Source organism: Protopterus annectens, chromosome 11.part0 (genome assembly GCF_019279795.1).
Source record: "Protopterus annectens isolate FY-2018-M chromosome 11.part0, PAN1.0, whole genome shotgun sequence".
Classification (NCBI taxonomy): domain Eukaryota; kingdom Metazoa; phylum Chordata; order Ceratodontiformes; family Protopteridae; genus Protopterus; species Protopterus annectens.
In genome coordinates this window covers 1,249,026,569-1,249,045,533 of record NC_056745.1, presented here as the reverse complement: position 1 = coordinate 1,249,045,533, position 18,965 = coordinate 1,249,026,569, and the positions used below count along the sequence as shown (strand labels likewise).

The 18,965-nt window shown below is 42.0% G+C and overlaps 1 protein-coding gene across 1 annotated transcript in view; it reads left to right on the top strand.

The window, feature by feature from the left end:
- SCUBE1 (signal peptide, CUB domain and EGF like domain containing 1) overlaps positions 1 to 18,965 on the top strand; it is a 4,299,807-nt gene that overhangs the window by 3,564,721 nt on the left and 716,121 nt on the right. The window contains exon 15 of the mRNA XM_044087300.1: positions 9,133 to 9,291. Coding sequence (XP_043943235.1) covers positions 9,133 to 9,291 — 159 coding nt within the window. The remainder of the gene's footprint in view (positions 1 to 9,132; positions 9,292 to 18,965) is intronic.

Genomic DNA, 18,965 nt, shown 5'->3' with positions numbered 1-18,965 from the left:
CTTATCTCTGCATATGTAGTATTTACAACCTTAATTTGCTCTCCTGGCACCTTTAACCTATTCAAACCGACTGAAACTTTAATTTTTAAGGCAAACTTAACATTGAAGTCCAAATCTGTAGTTTGTTCCTGGCCTGCTTTATTATTTGAGAGTTCCTTCCTATTTTCTGTCACCTTCTTCTAATTAATTAATTGATGGGTTTTCTCTCACTTTACTTGGTCTCTCATTGCTTTCACACTTTAAATTACTTTTCTTCCTGTAGATTCTTCTAGGTGTTCATCTCTCCTTCCCCAATGTCTTCTCGACAAAGTATTTTTTAACCTTTCATGTTTCCGTCAGACTGTTTTACAAAAAGATGAAAAACAGGAAGTGTTAAATCTAAGAGTGTCTGTGTGGGGAACTTGTTCACTCAAATGTTTACTGCAGGTCAACTGTCATTGGATTCACAGGTTCTGGCACCATTCGGGGAAAAGCCAACTTCTGGTTAGTTTACTCTTTGCATCTTTTTATATTTAATTCTTGTTAATTTACAAATTTATCCATACCTTGGTTTATTCAGATTATTTTTAAGAATAAGTATCTGGCTGTTTGTTAAATGCTTTCATAAATATGAGCTTTGTTTCTTTAACGGAATCCACAGCATATTTATAGCCCCTGTATTGAAAATTCAGAGTATTTGGGTAGTACATCTGCAATTTAATTTTTTTAGCAGTTAGATAGGTGCAGAATTGTCTTTACTACTTTATTTGGAAGAGAAGGTCTTGTGCAAATGTTATTTTGCTTCTGTTTCAGACTATGATTTTTTTTTTTGCAGCTGCTAAAATTTTGTTCACATCTTGATTTAAAAATTTAGCATAGCTTTGTCTTGGCTTAGCAAGTATTTGTGCTGGGCAGATAGCTTGATTTGCCCTTTCAATCCCATCTTGTTGGCTTCAGCTGTATTTTCCAATAGGCAACCCACTATTTTTTTTGTTTCCATTAGTTATGAATGCTCACATTTTTTCGGGACTCCTCTAATTAAAATATTTTATCTGAAGTGGTTAACTTCATTTGGTCTGCAACCTGTGGGATTCGGATCCGATCTCGGATCCGAGCCGGCAACTTTTACAAAGCTTAGATCCGAGCTCCTAGCTCCTCCCCTTACCCATAATCCCTTGCCAACCCAGACTGACCTCAGATCTAGTTTGCCGCGCTTCTGATCAGCAGCTGGATTTTGAGCTCCTAATTTTCTGGGTTTTTTGACTAACTTGTGAGAAATTTTAAACTTTTTTTCTATCTCCTTTAGTGTACGAGAGTGCTGTGGTTAGGTTTCCCTTTGTTTAAACTCTTATAGCTAGATTTTTTTAGTCAAATTTTAGTTAAATTACCCTCCCTCCCTCCCTCCCCTTTGCTGGTACGTAGTCGGTGTGTTGTGTGTTTGGGGCCTAGCGAGTGTGTTTTCCTTAAAATGTCTGAGGCCCCAAAACCAATTTTCTCCAAGAGCACCGAGTGTGGCCATAAGCTCTCCCCAGCGGATGGCCACACTTGGTGTGTTCTGTGCCTTGGGGTTGAACACCTTTCCTCTGGATGTTCTATCTGTGCGGCGTTCAACCCCAGGGCACTGAAGGACCGGAGTTCGAAGCTGATCCTGGTGGGACTCTTGCCCCCGGATTCGGCTTCGGCCTTGGCCTCCAGTGTTTCTGTGGCCTCTTCCCAGGCTTCGGTGGTGGCCACTCCTGCCTCTCTCCCCCCGGCCGTGACTCAATCTCCCACTTCGACGCCAGAGGCGAGGGAGGCTAGGAAAGAAAAACAGAGGGAAAAGCACCACAAGCGGTGGGCCGAGGCCTCCGCTTCGGCCCAGCTGGCTAAGCGGGCTTCTCCCTCCAGGTCCTCCAGGTCGAGGTCTCCTCCTTCTCGGCTCCGGTCTCCATGCTTCTCACCGGGACCCGAGGAGGAGGAAGCCCAATCTCTGTCGAGGTCATCGAGGCGGCACTCATGGCCAGCCTCGGTGGCCTCGACGAGATCGACACGTAGCCTGTCTGAAGCTGATTTGGACCGGGTGATGCGAAGGTTCATCCAGACCCAAATGCAGATGGGAGTGAGTGCTCCTGCCCCCCCCCCTCCGGGGGGGAGCTCAACACCTTTTTTGCCTCGATAGCGCCTTCTCCGACCCGCTTCCCGGGTTCGGAGCGCTCAGAGCCGGGCAGCGTTGGAGCCGGGATGGGTCGGCGCCGACAGTATTTGGTACTTCGGCTCCGACTCTTCCTTCGAGCTTACCGGATCCGTCCTTGTTGGATCCGAGCTCTCGGAGCCGTGCTCTGAGCTTCGGATCTGAGGGGTTTAGTGTGCCTTCGGCTCCGTCCAGGTCGGAGCACACTGGCCCTTCGGATCCGATGGTCTCGGCGCTGGCTCCGATCCATCCATCGGATCCGAGCGAGGGTCAGCTCTCAGATCCCAGAGAGAGTGGCTCTCCCTCGGCCTTCGATGTGGTGGAGAGAGCTCTGTTGAGTGCATCCAGGCCCTCGCTCCCTGCTACGGCTCCATCCCACACTCCCTCTTGTTTGGGTCAGGCTTCCGTCGGCCGGCCACAGGGACAGCATGCTTTGACGTCTCAGGTCATTCCATTGGAACAAGACGTTGCTGGTGAGTCATCCTCGGGCAGTCCTCCCGAGGATGTTCCTCACAAGCGGAAGTGTAAGAGGAGGCACGTGTACTCCCCTGAGTCCTTGACAGAAGACACGGATTTGGATGAGGGGGAAGGCTCCCCAAGGTCACCCCCCGAGGATGTCTCCTTTGGAGACATCATGGAAATGCTTAGGATAAGTTGGGGTGGTCTGCCCCCAAGGCTTCCTTGGATGAATCCGTGTTCCTCGAGGCGTTCGAAGCAGGCCCATCTACCTCTTGGGTGTCCCCTCTGGCCGACACCTTAGTGGACCTTATTATCACTAGGGCGTGGAAGGAGCCGGACACTGTGTAGCCAGTCCCCAAACGTCCCAAAGGATCCTGAGTCCCCCGACCAACAAGTCCCATTGGAGCAAGGGACCCCACGTAGATGCCATGTTGGTGGCGGCAGCCACCAAGAGGGAGTTAGCCCAAGAGAGTCCCTCGGTCCATCCCCCGAGCAAGGAGTCTTGCTCGATGGACCGTCTTGGGAAGCGGGTCTTTAGTTCAGCGATCTTCTCTGTAAGGTCCCTGAACTACATGGCACATGTGATTCGGCTGCAGCGGGACCTTATTAAAGAGTACGCTGCATCGCTCCCAGAGTCCATGTCGGGAGAGGACAAACAGTTGTACTCCACCCGCATGGCCACTCTTAGGTCTATATCCAACACCTCTATGCGGCTTTTATCCCATACTATGGAGGGAGCTGCTAGAGCCAGCGGAGCAGGCCTAGTTATGAGGCGCCAGGCCTGGCTCTGACATTGTGATTTCGCGGAACCCTTCAAGGCATCCTTTGCGAATGTCCCTTTCGATGGTTCTGCCCTTTTTGGCAAGACAGTTTGCGAGACTTTGGTCCAGAGCGAAAAGAATGGGAAGACGTTGTCTGCCGTTGGAGTCCGCTTCTCTGCTCCCCAGAGGTCCTTCTCCAAGAACCAAAAAGGTCAGAAGAAGATGTGGTTCCGAAAGTCGCAACAATCCCAGTCTGCTTCGGACTCCCAGTCCTTCCGTGGCAGAGGAGGACAGGGTGAACGCTGCCCTAGAGGCAGAGGGATCCCGAAGAATTTTGGGTCCAGAGAAGCCTTCTCTGATCGGCCCACACAGCAGCCCTGAAGGCTTGCTCGACTGCTCCACTCTGGAGGCAGTCGGGGGGGCGTTTCTCGAAGCACCTGGCAGCTTGGGAGTCCATTACAACAGACCGCTGGGTGCTTCGTATAATATCCAGAGGATAGAAAATTCCCTTTTCCTACATCCCAGACACCCCCGGGCACCTCCCCGATGTTCCACCCTATCTGAGGGAGGCAGCAGCTGCAGAGATCCGGCTGCTTTTAGAAAAAGGGGCCATCCAGCACGTCCCCCCAGGCCAGTCCGGATCGGGTTACTACTCCAGGTTCTTTTTAGTGCCAAAAAAGACGGGGGACCTAAGGCCCATCCTCGATCTTTCCCTAATAAATCTGTCAGTAACCAAAGAAAAGTTCCAGATGGTCACTCTTCAATCTATTCCCCCCTCTTGCGGGAGAACGACTGGATGTGCTCGATAGACCTTAAGGATGCGTACTACCACATATTGATGGACGAACTATCCAGGAGGTTTCTCTGCTTCCGGCTGGGAGACGGTCATTACCAATTCAGGGTCCTCCCCTTTGGCCTCACCTCAGCCCCCAGGGTGTTCACCAAGGTATTAGCTGTGATAGAGGCCCACCTGAGACTCCAGGGAATGCAGGTTTTCCCGTACCTGGACGACTGGCTCCTCACCGCCCCGACAAGGCATCTACTTTGCTTAGCCAGGGACTACTTCCTCAACCTTGCTCCACAACTAGGGATCACTATAAACTCGGACAAGTCCTCTCTTACCCCAACTCAGGTGATAGATTTTATCTGGGCCTGACTGGACACCAACAGGCAGCTAGTCTTCCTAACTCCCGACCGTTTATTCATACTGAGGGCACATGTGCGGGCCATCTTCCAATCTTCGAAACCACCGGTGGGATTGGTCCTGAGGGCCCTAGGCTCCATGGCAGCCGCAATCAATCTTCTTCCCATGGTGTGTCTGAACATGAGGATATTACAGTGGACTCTACAAGTGCAATGGTCCCTTCATCAGTACCCGTTGAATCACCCCCGTTTCCCTCAGCAGGGCCTGCAAGAGGCCTCTCGTTTGGTGGCTTCAATTGCCGGACCTCCAGGCGGGACACCCCTTTGCCACAGCCCCCCTCTCGCCACGGTGACCACGGACGCCTCTCGTCTTGGGTGGGGGGGGGGCATTTTTCGGGCAGGACGGTCCAAGGCACGTGGAACGATTCAGAGACCTTATTGCACATAAATGTTCTAGAGATGAGGGCAGTGCTGTTGTCATTGCAAGCACTTCAGAGCTTTCTACCTGCAGGAACAATTGCGATCCAGTCAGACAACATGTCTGTGGTACGGTATATCAACAAGCAAGGGGGAACCAGGTCTTACACACACTGTCGAGAAGCCATGAGAGTGTGGGAATGGGCGATCTCCACCAACCGCTTTCTCATTGCAACGCACATTCCGGGATGGACCAACATCCTGGCGGACAGACTGAGTTGCACAATCCTGTCTCCTTACGAGTGGTCCCTCAATCCCCAAGTAGCGAGTCAAATTTTTGCAGTCTGGGGGCAGCCCTGTTGCGATCTCTTCGCGTCACCCTCAAACACGAAATGCAACAATTACTTCGCTCTCATTCCCCCTGCCGGGGAAGCCCCGAGGGATGCTTTGGTGCATGCTTGGCCACCCGGTCTTCTCTATGCCTACCCTCCTCTTCCCCTGATGCTGAAACTCATTCAAAAAGCCAGTCGGTTGGGGAGCAAGATGATCCTCATTGCCCCATTCTGGCCTCGCCAAGCTTGGTTCCCTTACCTCTGGTCTCATCGAGTGAATCCGCCCTGGATTCTGGATCCCCTCCCAGATCTGATTTCCCACCCCCTGGGGCTCCCAGTCCCCAACCTTGTCAACCTCAAGCTTACGGCTTGGCTGCTCCAGTTCCACTCGTAGCTAGGACTCCTGGTATCTCATCTCTATTTAAAACTATCCTAGTAGCAGCGCACAAGCCCTCTACTAGGAAGGTCTACGGTAGTAAATGGGAGCGTTTCTCTATCTGGGCAGAACACCATAATTTGGATCCCTTTACAGCCCCCTTGCCTGCGGTGCTGGATTTTCTTTCAGGACTTTTTAATGAGGGAGCTTGCTGCTCTACGGTGAAGGTGCAATTAGCAGCTATCTCTCATTATCATGTAGGTAGTGAAATGGGCCCTTTGATTACTACAAAATTGTGCAAAACATTCCTAAAGGGCACTTTTCTACTTAGACCTCCAGTAAAGGAACCAGTTCCTCCTTGGGATTTGACCTTGGTATTACAAGCCTTGACGGCTCCGCCCTTCGAACCGGCGGCGTCTGTAGACCTCAAATACTTGTAGTGGAAAACAGCCTTCCTAGTGGCTATTACTTCAGCTAGGAGGGTATCTGAATTGCAAGCTCTTTCTGTAAAACCCCCATACTTAGCCTTTCACAGGGATAGGGTTTACCTTAGGACCAATCCCTCATTCCTTCCGAAGGTAGTTTCTGAGATGAATATTAACCAATCTATCAATTTGCCGGTCTTCTTTCCTAACTACCAAAACAAAGGAGAGTACAAATTGCATTCTTTGGACATGCATAGACAACTTAGGTTTTACATTCATAGGACATCTGGTCATAGGCAATCCGACCAGTTGTTCGTCTCCTTTGCCAAATTTAATCTAGGTAAACCAGTTTCGAAAGTTACCTTATTGAAATGGTTTTCACAATGTATCATCACGTCTTATCAAAATTCCGGCAGGCCCACACCTCAGGGAGTTCGTGCCCACTCAACTCGGTCCATGGCTACAACTGTCACCTTCAAATCCAGAGTGTCCTTGGATGATATCTGTTCAGCAGCCACTTGGACTTCATCTCATACCTTTATCAATCATTATAAGCTGGACATTATCTCCAGAGGGAGAACTTCTTTTGGCTCCACAGTGCTCCGGAATATCCTTCCATGAAGACCGCCCAAGGTTTAGGTAGCTGGGGATTCTGTCCCACAGGTTGCAGACCAAATGAAGTTAACCACTTCAGATTAAGAAGTTATGTACTCACCATAACGTTCCATCTGAGTGGGTAGACTTCATTTGTCTGCAACCGTTCCCCCCCCCCATCCCCCTGACCTTCAGAGGTGTTTTATGTTCTATCGCCGTGTATCTCTCCGAGAAGGTGGTTATTTACCTGCTTTTGTGGTTGCGGGCAAACTTGATCTGAGGTCAGTCAGGGTTGGCAGGGGATTATGGGTAGGGGGAGGAGCTAGGAGCTCGGATCTAAGCTTTGCAAAAGTTGCCTGCTCGGATCCGAGATCGGATCCGAATCCCACAGGTTGCAGACAAATGAAGTCTATCCACTCAGATGGAACGTTATGGTGAGTACATAACTTCTTATTCTCTTGCTTCTCACTTCTAAGTCAACAGTTTTTTGTTGCATCTCCTGGATGATGTTGGCGTTCATTTCATTGATGTTTTGTATATCGTCTATCTTTATTTCATTTTGTGTTACTTTGGCCTCCATCTTTTCTAATTGGGAAGCCATTTGGTTTATTGTGTTGCTGAAGCTTGAAAGTTGGTCTGAGAAGTTTTGGATAGCCATTGTAGAGGTTGTAATGCAGTTTTTAGATCCTCTAGGAAAGGGTATTGCTCCATTTTTGGATTTGTGCTTGCTTGTGAGTTTTCCTGTTGCTTTGTGGCTCTTGATCTTTTCATTATTGTTTCTTTTTCTGGTGTTGCAACTGTAAGGTATTTTGTCTTGGTTGTTTGCTCTTCCATTGTTTCGGTTTCACTCGACATCTTGGTATATTCGTTTTATCTTACAGAATACCTTCAGGCCTTTATTTCCACATGTCCATTCTTCCGGAGGTTATTTTGAAAAGTTTTCTTTAGCCTTTCACAGCAGGATACTATATCTCTTTTCTTCAGACTAAGTGCTGAATTTTTTATTTATGGACTATTTTCTCTTTTATTTCTTTGCATGTTCTGGCTTTTTGGCTAAACTAACAAACAGAATCACCGTGATGGAAAAATGGACACCAATGACAGACAAAAAATACGAAAAAAGAAGTTAATCTCACAATTGTTAAGTACTTTCGGCCTTACACAGAAGCCATCATCAAAACAAAAAGCAAAGAGACAAATCAAATAATATGCACACATCAGTTAAGTTGCATCAACCACAGAGCTTCTTATTTTCAATAAATAGAAAAGCTCTCTTAGAAAAAACATTGAAAGCACTCATAAAACTCTAAAAGGAGAATGTACTAGCATTTGTATGCCAAAGTAAGAATTTAGACAGTGCATTAGCAAAACATGTTTTTATTTGTAAAAACTATAAGAAATTTTATTTTACAGTTGTTGATCATGTACCTGATGATTTCAATGGGAATAGGGAAGGGGAGTTGGAGTATAGAGAATTCAAGTGGCAGGTTGTATTTAATGATTATAATACACCAGGTTTAAATGGTGTTGCAAATTATAAAGCAGTTTTGCACTAGAAAGCAGATTTTTAACAAATGTAAATGAAGTATTAAATTGATATAGATGTAGTGTATTTAACATTATTACACTCAGAACAACAATTTTTCATGGTCATAATTTTTTGTTTTTGGTTGTATGTAGAAATTAGAGTTTTACGAGTGCTTTTAATGTTTTATTTAAGATAGTTTTTCCTTATCTGAAAATAATTTAGTGAAGCTTTGTAACTGGTGCAACTTAATTGATGTGTGTATATTATTTGATTTGTGTCTTTGTTTTTTGTTCTGATGAAGGCTTCTATGTAAGGCCGAAAGCACTTAGTTGTGAGATTAAATTCTTTTTTTGTCTCTCAGTGGCGTCTGTTTTTCTATCACTGTGATTCTGTTTGTGTTTAATTTGTTTTGTCGTTAGTTTTCCAAGGCTTTGGAGTGGTTTTTGGTTGTTTTTGGCTAAACTACTTTATGAATTTTATAGAGCCATGTCATTAAGGTGCTCATAGGGGTGCTCATAGGATATCCGCCACCTTGAAGTCCTAGATGTTTTCATTTTTTTTTCTTCCATTAATTCAGTATGGAGGATGGACTGATTTTGTTTTAGTCTATGCATGTTACGTATCAGTTACTGGAATAAAAATATTTTGTTTTCACTCCATATGGATCCATTATAGTTATTAAGTATAAGTGCATATGCATTTTTATTTGTGTGTGTGTGTGTGTGCTGTTCAGTAATCATTTGACACAATAGAAGTACCCTTTTGTGCAGAGTGTAACTATCCATATACATACTTGAGAAACTTGACTAGTCACAGTAGTAATTATCATTTATATGCTCAAAGACAAGATTTGCTATGTTGCTTCAGCAGGTGATATCACAAATCAGGATATTATTTGCTATTTCCTGCTGCTTGATTTATCCACACTGTAACCTTTCTTATTCAAAGTGGGACAGTTCCCTTGTACAGAAAACTGTCAAATAACATTTGTGAATCTGAAGTGCGATTCTTCAAAGAAAAGAAGGCGTGGGCGTAAATCTGCATCCAAAGAAGTATCATATATTACAGCAGAATTTGAAGCAGAGGTGAAGATGGATGAAGTTTCAGGTAGGTAAGAATCTTTTACTCTTCATTAATCCCTAACTGATAAACATGGCTTTTCTAGATATCTAGGTATAAGTTATCACCCAGTGCAGTTCTCATGTTGTTTGCACAGTCTCTCAGTGATGTGTTTGAATGAGCTTAACACTACTGTTGGATGCTTATTTGTTCATATTCAGGTGGTATCTTGTCAGAGAGCTAGGATTCTTGTAGTCAGACATAAACCCTTACTCAGCCTCAGAGAGTGTGGATCAGGTTTAGGTTGGCAGAGCCCTGCCAGTGGTAATGAGAGTGGCAAGGGAGATGAGATAATTGGAAAGCCACCATAATCAGTTTGGTTGGGTGGAAGGTCTACTGCGTTATGGCCTGGATTTCCACCTGTTGACCACTGCATGCTGTAAAGCAAGGTTTAGGTGCACCCCAACCCCGTCATAGCTGCTATATGAACCAAATCTACCTGTATGCCTGGCCCAGCCTTGTTTCTGAGCTGATGTCCACCAGGATTGCAGAGAATGGCCTGTTCTACACTGGTAGCTTATTCTCCTCCCTCCCTCTGAAGAGGGACAAACATGCAAAGCCTCATCATTTCTGTCCTTCCCCACACCAGCTTCACAGAGTGCCCTTGCCTCTAGCTGAATTTGAGGTACCTGGGTGGTGGTCAAGGCTTAATCTCTCTGCGTAAAGTGAGATAAATAGTCATTGCTTTTGTAGTGGATTGGGCTGACATAAGTCTTAGCATAGTTTGTGAAGGACCTGGGTAATGGGCTGCCTATGGATATGTGAAGTAGGTTATTTTGGAGATGGGAGGTAGGTAACTCTAGAGGGAAAGCAAGTGTTACAGTGTAGGGTGAGTCATAACAATGGAAAAGTGAAGAAGATAACAATGGCATAATGATGTACTTTAGCACAGTCAGGTGAAATAAGTATCTGTAAAATGATGACATAAAGAAGTGAGGCAAGTAACCATGAACAGGTGAATTAGGTTGTACCCAATAAAAAGGCAGATTTCCTAATTCTTGTACTGTGGGATACAAGAAGAGTTGTAGGAGGCATGTTTCATCTTGAACACCAGTAGCACATTATGTTATTAGAATAAGTCATAAAGCAATAGAACAGCATTCCATGTGAGGCTAGAAGGAGAACACCACCCCTTCCCTGCACATATGAGTTAAGGTAAACTGTTCTGAATAATATGGATTTGAATAATTTTTTTGTTTTAGTTTGGTATGGTTGTTTACTTGTTGGTGATTGAATCACAAGTCTGTTTTGTTCACAGATACAAAAACAGACACATAAGCATGCATGCACTCTTGTATACACACAAACACACAAAAAGCTATTTTATTTATTTTCTTTTATTTATTAACAAAGTCATCATACTAGGCACAAGAGCAAAAATGCCTTTTTTCCAGTGGTGATCTAGAAGCAGTAGCTTCTTAAATTATCTGATCTTTGCCACACAGTATGCAGGTAAGTAAGGTAGATAAAACAAGGACTTTAGCATAAAACTTACTAAAAGCATATGGACCTAATCATGTGTGTTACAGTGCTTCTGTGGCCAGACTCATTCAAAAGATTTGTGTTGTATGAATATATTGGGAATAGTGGGAAAATGATCAAGAGAGGAGAAATGGGAGAGAAGTATGGAGGATGGAAGATGAACTTTATTTATTCGTATTTCTACAGTGCACTTACTACATATTGTGCTACTGAATGTTTTAGCTGATTTTTTTAAACACCTTTATTGAATTATTACTTGTGACCAAGGAAAATTTACATTTATATAAAAGTAATCAAACTGTATTAACAAGTTTACATTTACAAACATTATACTTCACATATATTGCTAGCTATATATATATATATATATATATATATATATATATATATATATATTTATATATATATATATATATATATATATATATAATTATATATATATATATATATAAAACATATATAACATAACATTACATAAATTATTCAACTCCCCCCTTTTTTCTAAACAAGAAACGTATTTATTAAACCATCACTTACGACATAGGCAATCATACATTTATATAAATGAAGACAAACTACGCTGACACAAGCCTAGTTGCAAGCATTTATCATCACAAACCATACTGACACACTCCCAGTTGCAAACGTTATACATCACTTATAATCTACCCAATCATTTTCAGTCACACATTACATAGCTTATTTACATCCTGCCTTCTTTTAAACCTAATTCCTCCCCTGTATGTGTTGTTCCCACAATTCCCATTTTTTTCCTATGTAGTTTGCGCTTACCTTTTCTAAAGATCTCAATTATGTTGTTTTATCTCTGTTACTATATTCACTACTTCTAGTATAGTTGGTTTAGATTTTGATTTCCATTTTCTAGTAATTGCTTTTTTGGCAGCCACCATAATTAGACACAGGAAGGCCTTACCATGTGTAGGCAGTGCCAGTCCTGTATCATAGCTCAGAACAATCATCTCACTCATCACACCAATATGCCCACCCAGCATCTGTAACAGTGCATCCCCCAGGGAATCCTTAAAGTCCACCAACTCACCTCACTCCCATAAAATATGTTCCCAATTACCCGTTTCTTCCCCATCACTCCAACATTTTCTGTCTTCTTGAGGAAAAATTCTCTGGAGTCTACTTGGGGTATAAAAATATTTGTGTAAACAGTTCCAAGCAAAAATCCTAAATCATCTAGATTTTGTTGCATGTTTGGGAGACATACATATATTCTCCCATTGTTTCTTTGTGAATTGCTTATCCAATCTGTCTTCCCAATCCTTTCTGCCCTCCTCTGATTGATTCTTATAGTTATCTTGCAATATTTTTATATACTCTACTAATTATTCATTTTTTCATGGCAGCTTATATTCTAGCTTCTACTAAAAACTCTACCAGTGTTGGTCTTTCATTTCTGACCCCACCTTTTCTTTGCCTATACTCTGACATCAATCCTTGATAGTGAAAGCACTCTCTAACTTGCAGTCCAAATAAATTCTTGGTGTTTTCCCATTTTATCATCTTTCTCCCTCTATTTATTTGCTCCCAATGCCTTGATTCTTTTGCCAGTTTTCTCCAATAAATTCCAGCCCCCCTCTTGCCTATTGTCTATATCCCTAATTGCAGTAATCCCTATCATCAGAATCTTCTTTCTCCATTCTCGTGTTGGGATAGCTCTTAGGATAGTTTCTGCTACTTTATAGATATAATATTCTGTATGATTATTGTTATTCTTCTTAAAGGCCTGCATCCAAAATCCCAGTCTCTCCTTATTTCTTCAGCCCCCCCCCCCCATTTCATAATCATCCCTTTCCACTTTGAATTATAGTTTTCTGCTTGTGCTGTGTATAAGAGCCTTAACTGTATATCTCTGAAATACCCCTTCAGTTATGGTAATCCTAGTCCTCCTTGTTCTGTTGGAAGAATAAGCTTATCCCACTTGATTCTTGCTGTCTTCCCTTCCCAGATAAAATCCTTCAACTCTTTTTTAGTTGCTATCCACAGCTTCTCCTCTGGTTGATTAAAATATGCCTGGCCTGTGTATAAGACTAAAGGGACTAAAAACATTTTAATTGCTTGTGTTTTAGTATCCATATCCATGTAACAAAGCTTCTAGTTTCACAATTTTTGTATTATCATCGGTTTAGTCTTTTTCCCACATATTCTTAGCTGGCACAACAGAGTAATTTCTAATCCATACTCCTAAATACCTCATTTTATCATGTCCCCATAAATAGGGATATTGTTGGACCAATTTGTGTGTGGGTACATAATTTACCGCTATTGCCTTTGTTTTAGCTTCATTAATTTTGTATCTCAACAAGATTTGAAACTGTCTTAAAATGTTCCACAACACTGTAATGTCCCTTTCTGGTTTTGTCATTTATAAAATAATATTATCTGGAAATAGAGTCAGCTTTTCCTGACTACCATACCAATTATATCCTTGAATTTCTAAGTTCCTTATTTTCTTTGCCAATGGTTCTAAATATAATGCAAACAACAAAGGGGAACATGGACAACCCTGTCTGTTTCCTCTACTAAAGCAGAAGTTATCAGAGAGGACCCCACACACTTTAATTTTCATTTCTGACCCCTCATATATATATATATGTACTCCTAATCAACCTTATTGCTACCATTGCTCTGCTCATGAACTCCCAGTCTACTCTGTCAAATGCGTTCTCTGCATCAAGACCCACCAACAAAAGTGGTATTTTCTTACATTCTGCTTCTCTCTGGACCATCAGTGTTCTGTTAATATTCAAATGTTTGCCTTCCACCCCACAAAACCACACTGATCCATTTCTATCAATTTTGGTATCACTTTTGCATTCTTTTAGCCATTATAGACATAAACTCTTTATAATCATGGTTTAGTATTGAAATGGGGCTGTATGAAGCTGGATCTGATGGATATTTACCCTGTTTAGGTATTACTATTACCACTGCCTTCTTCCAGGATCCAAAACTTGGACTGAACCACAAAAGGAGGGGGAGTATCAATATTCGTCAAAGATACCCACACCTCCAGGTTGGTGGCACAGCACGAAGCATCAGAGACTATCCATGTGCAACTAACAGTGGGTAAAACTGCCTTCCAGTTTATAGCCTGCTACAGACCGCCCTCCCAAACCCAGGAACCCTACTCGGCCTTCCTGAGAACACTGGAAAATATGAAGGTCTCTCCAATTATATTGGGCGATTTCAACTACCCAAACATAGACTGGGAGCATTACTCTAGCTCCAACACCCTAGCCCAAAGGTTCCTAGAATTTATAAACTCAAATGCTATGGAACAACTTGTTACCACTCCCACAAGAGGGGAAAACATACTGGACCTGCTCATCACCAACATGGGGACTCTATGCTCCAGACCAGAAGTGTATCCTTCACTGGTAAGATCAGACCATAAACTAATCTCACTGGATATTCACATCCTGACCCCATCCCCTGCCCAGAAAACCACAGTGAAAAACTTCTCTAAAGCAAATTTCACACTCCTCAAAACCGAAGTGGAATCCTTCAAAGCTCCCGGGCCTGTGGAAAATACGGCCCAGACCGCAGAATCCTTTATAAACGCATTCTATGAACACCTTCAGGAATGCATGGATCATGCAATCCCAAATAAAACCAAGACCCAATCCTCCAAAGGCAGACGTCCTGTCTGGTGGACCCCAGCCATAAACAAACTATACAATAGAAGGAGGAAGCTACTACATGATAGAGCAAAATCCCAAAAAGGGAAGGCATCTCTGATCAGTATTAGCAAAAAATTACGGGCACTCATAAAATCGTCTAAGGCCAGCTTCGAGAGAAAAATTGCACAGGACACTAAGGATAATCACAAGGCTTTCTTTAGTTATGTTAGGAACCTGGGTGGGAATTCCCAGATATGCTCAGAATTAGTCCAAAATGACAAAAAATACACCGAACCCACAGACAGTGCCAACATCCTAGCTGACAGTTTCAGTGCAAACTCCCCCCCCACCAAAAGGGCAAATATCTATCCCAGCAGAGTGCTGCCCCCCTGACATCTCCAGCCGACACAAGCATCCTTCAAAAGGGCCTCATAGAAACAGACAACTGGTGCTAGAGCCATGACCTTAAGCTAAATTCCAAAAAGTGTATAGTCATCCCCTTTGGCAAAAACAAAGTGCCCACAAATTACCACATAGGTGGTAATCCATTAAGTACGGAAGAAGTAATTAGGGACCTGGGGACCCAAGTAGATAGCAGTCTCTCATTTAACAACCACGTGGCCAAAGTGGTGAGTAAAACATTTTATATAGCTCACCTAATCATGAAGGGATTCACATCTAGATCAGGGGAGGTCATCGTGCTTCTTTACTCATCCCTCATCAGGCCCATAATTGAGTATAATGCCCCTTTTGGGAATGTACCTTACCAGACACCTGCAGCAACTGGAAAGACCCCAAAAGTACCTCACCAAGAGGATCAAAGGGCTCAAACAGATGCCATATGCTGCCCGGTTAAAGAAACTCCAGCTCTACTCAGTGGCATACCGCCTGCTCAGAGGCTATCTGTGCCTGACGTATAAAGCCATGTCCAACCCGGAATTAATGGACATGCTGCACCTCAGAAAATCCAAATCCCATCGAGCTACGTGCTCGAGAGACTTGAACCTCAGCACTGAAATAAATAGGACATGCTGGAAGGACAGATTCATAACCCAGAGGCTCCCTTCACTCTGGAATAAAATCCCAGTCCAGTTTAGGCAGAGTCCCTCATTGACTCTCTTCAGGAGGTATCCTGATGAGTGGATGGGGGATTGTAGGTTTACCCCGGGTATCACTTCTGTGTCACTGTTAGACAGAGGTACAGTATACTAACCTCTAAAAAGGGCATAGCAAAATTAATTTAAAATGGGTGGCGAAAGCCAAACACACTCTGGCTAGGCTTATAAATGCCCTAGGGCAGATAGCCTAGTATGAACCTATGAACCTATGGTACTTCTCCTCCTCTTAAAAATATTGTTAAACAAAACCTTCCAGATCTTTATCAGTTTTTTTTTACCTCCTAACTTCCAAACTTCCATAGGAACACCATCTATTCCTGGGGACATTCCTGTAGATTGCTTATACATAGCCATTTTTGTCTCATCTCTTCCTATCCTGTTAATAATTGAGCCTCATCTGCTCTAACCTTGGCATATTTAATTCTTCCATAAATTCCATAAACATTTCTATTTGTACCTTTTCTTGATTTCCATATTTATTTGCTTTATACAAACTTTCATAAAATTTCAGAAATATTTCTAATATTTCTACAAGATCTCTTGTTGTCTTCCGTGTTATAGGCTTCTAAGCTTGGGGACCACCCTTCCCACTTTCTGTTGCCTAAGTCGTTGTGCTAAAAGTTTTTGTGCTGTAGAAGTATTATCAAAAACAGTTGCTTAAGAGCAATCTTTCTAAACTTGTGCATATTGTTGAGGTAATCCTTTATTTTTTGCTTAGCATTCTGGAGTTGCTCCTTTTCTTGTTCTGAGAGATTCCCCCTATTTTGCAATACTTTAACATTTGTCAGTCCCTCTAAATAATTCTTGTTACTTCTTAACCATATCTCCCTTTCTTTTATTTTCACCCTAGTTTAAACTCCAGTTTAATTTTATCCCATTCCCTAACTATATTTTCAGAAAAAAAATCTATCTTCTCTAGTAGCTCCTGAATTCCAAAACCCATTCCTTAAATTCTTCTTTTTTCAGCTGATAGATGGAAAAGCACCAGTGTCTCATTTTTATTTCATTAGATTGCATTTTTATTTTAGTTATTATTATTGCATGATCTGAAATAGTTATTGGGTGCGTTTTAAGACCTTTAATTAAATGCACATGTTCCTGTTAGATATAAAATCTGTCTAGCCTAGCCCAGCTTTTGTATCTCGGCGATTAATATGTAAGTTCACTCCGAACTCCTAGTACTGAATTCACATCTTCCATGCCAAACATTTTCATAAAATTCTTCAAAAATATACCCTCCTTTGTTCAAGTTTCCCTTCTAGGCCCCCCATACACATCTTCACTGTTGCAAACAAAATTTCACCTATAAGTAATATTACTTGCTGAAAGCTGATCATTTCTCCCAGAATTTTCTTAAGCTCCATTATAGCAGCTTTAGGTGGAGTGTAAATGCATGCCAGTGTAATCCTTCTCCCTAGCCATTTGCTCCTTTCCATTGTTATCTCTTCTGTCACTATTGGAGCTCCTCTTGCAGTTAATATAAGGACTCCTCTTTTCCATTGCCCCAGATATTCCACTGAATAACCATCCTGAAAAACCTTTCTTTATCAAATTTACATGTTCACTTCTTTCCAGGTCTGTTTCCTGTAACATAGCTGTTTGCACTCTACATTTTTTAAATTTAGTTCACTATTCTTTCTTTTTAATATTAATCTGTAAAACCATTCAGATTGAAAGCATCATTTTTATATAGTTATTATTACCACCTTTTATGTATAACTGCTTTTTGTTTTAAATGTCTAGTTCCAACTTTTATGTTACATGCATATACTGTTTGGCAGGTTGGTCTTTTATACAGTTGTTTCTTCTTTTTTTTGTTATATCCATTTGTGCCTATGCCACATCTTACATAACCTTTTGTTTTTTTGAAAGCCCTCAAACAAAATAAACAACCCCCCAAAGAACCTATTAACTTAATAATAACACACAAAACTATGTACATCTTCAAATATACTGAAGTTTTTTGCTTCCTAATAAGAACAACAGCTCTAGGTTCGTAGCCACACAGACAGGCTAGAGTTAATCAAAAAGAAAGGCTAGTCATGCTAAGACACACTGTATAGCCTGCACTATTTGTAAGTGCTATTTGATTTTATCTGTCTTTATAGCTCTCTCAGTGGAGAAAACACATGAATGCTTTCAGAAAACACTTTCTCCAAGCCATTTCTCTTTATCAAATTGTCTTCTAGTGTCATGCAAACCAGACACAAACCTGCTAAGGGTACCTTGTTTACCAGAAAAAAAAGCCTTATAATATTCAGTATTCTTTTTCATTTACATGCTTTGTAATAAACTTGTTACTGGAGAATGTCTAGGCTCTTAACCCAGTCATTTCCATATGCAAGCATGGGAAAAAGCACACTGATTTTTCTTTTGTCGTACTCTCTTAACCAGCTCCTTACTCTCCCCCCTACTTTTTTTCATTGCAGTGCCTATGCCTGCATTTCTTAAAACTGAACAAAGAAAAAGGGAGAAGAAGGGAGAAAAAGAAAAAAAAGCACTTGTTTATATTAGTAGCCCCATTGCATTTAAAAAACTGAGGAATCTTTACTTCAAGTCTGATTGGTTTTGTATTATCTTTAAAGCTCTCACATCTGGGAAACCCCCTGATTGTTTTCAGAGAACATTATATCCTAGCCAATTTCTTTGTTCTGTTCTTTTTTTCTTTTCCCTCGGCCAATCACCTTTCCATCAGACTATCTCCAGTTTCTCTTTATCAGATTGTCTCCATGGATACATGAAAGCCAGCTGCAGAATTGCTACTCAGTATACATGCATTTGCTAGGAAAAAAGCTCCATAATATTCAGTATTCTTTTTTTATTTACTTGCTGTCTCTTAAAACTAATAAATCTAAGGTCAATTAAGCCAGTTATTTCCCCATGCAAAAATAAAAAAAAACACATTCATGTTAACCTTGTCATGCCTTTTTAACCAGGCTGCTTTGTTTCATTGCATTGCCTGTATTTCTCAAAACTGTACAAGAAGAAAGAGAGAAGAGGGGAGAAAAAGAAAAGCTCCACCTGTTTACATTCCTCATTACACTTAAAAATAGTATGCAAAGACAACCATGTACTACAAATACAATACTATTAAGAAAAGAAAGTGTTTTCTTTACTTACAGTTAGATTTCTCCCCTCTTTTCCCCTTCCCAAAGCATTTTTCCGAACATTAATTACATGAGGTAGGGCATACACTTTAGAGTCCCCCAAAAATCCAGCAAATTTTTAATAAGTCCAGTATTTCCAGAATTTCTTGTTCTATCATATTTCACAAATATAATTGTTGCATTGTAATCCCACATTAAGTTGCTGGTTTTATTACTGTTCTTCATCGCCCACATCCTGTCTCTGCTTCATTTCCAACATACTCTTGATTCTTTTAGTCAGCTCTCATGCTCTCTTCCTTCTC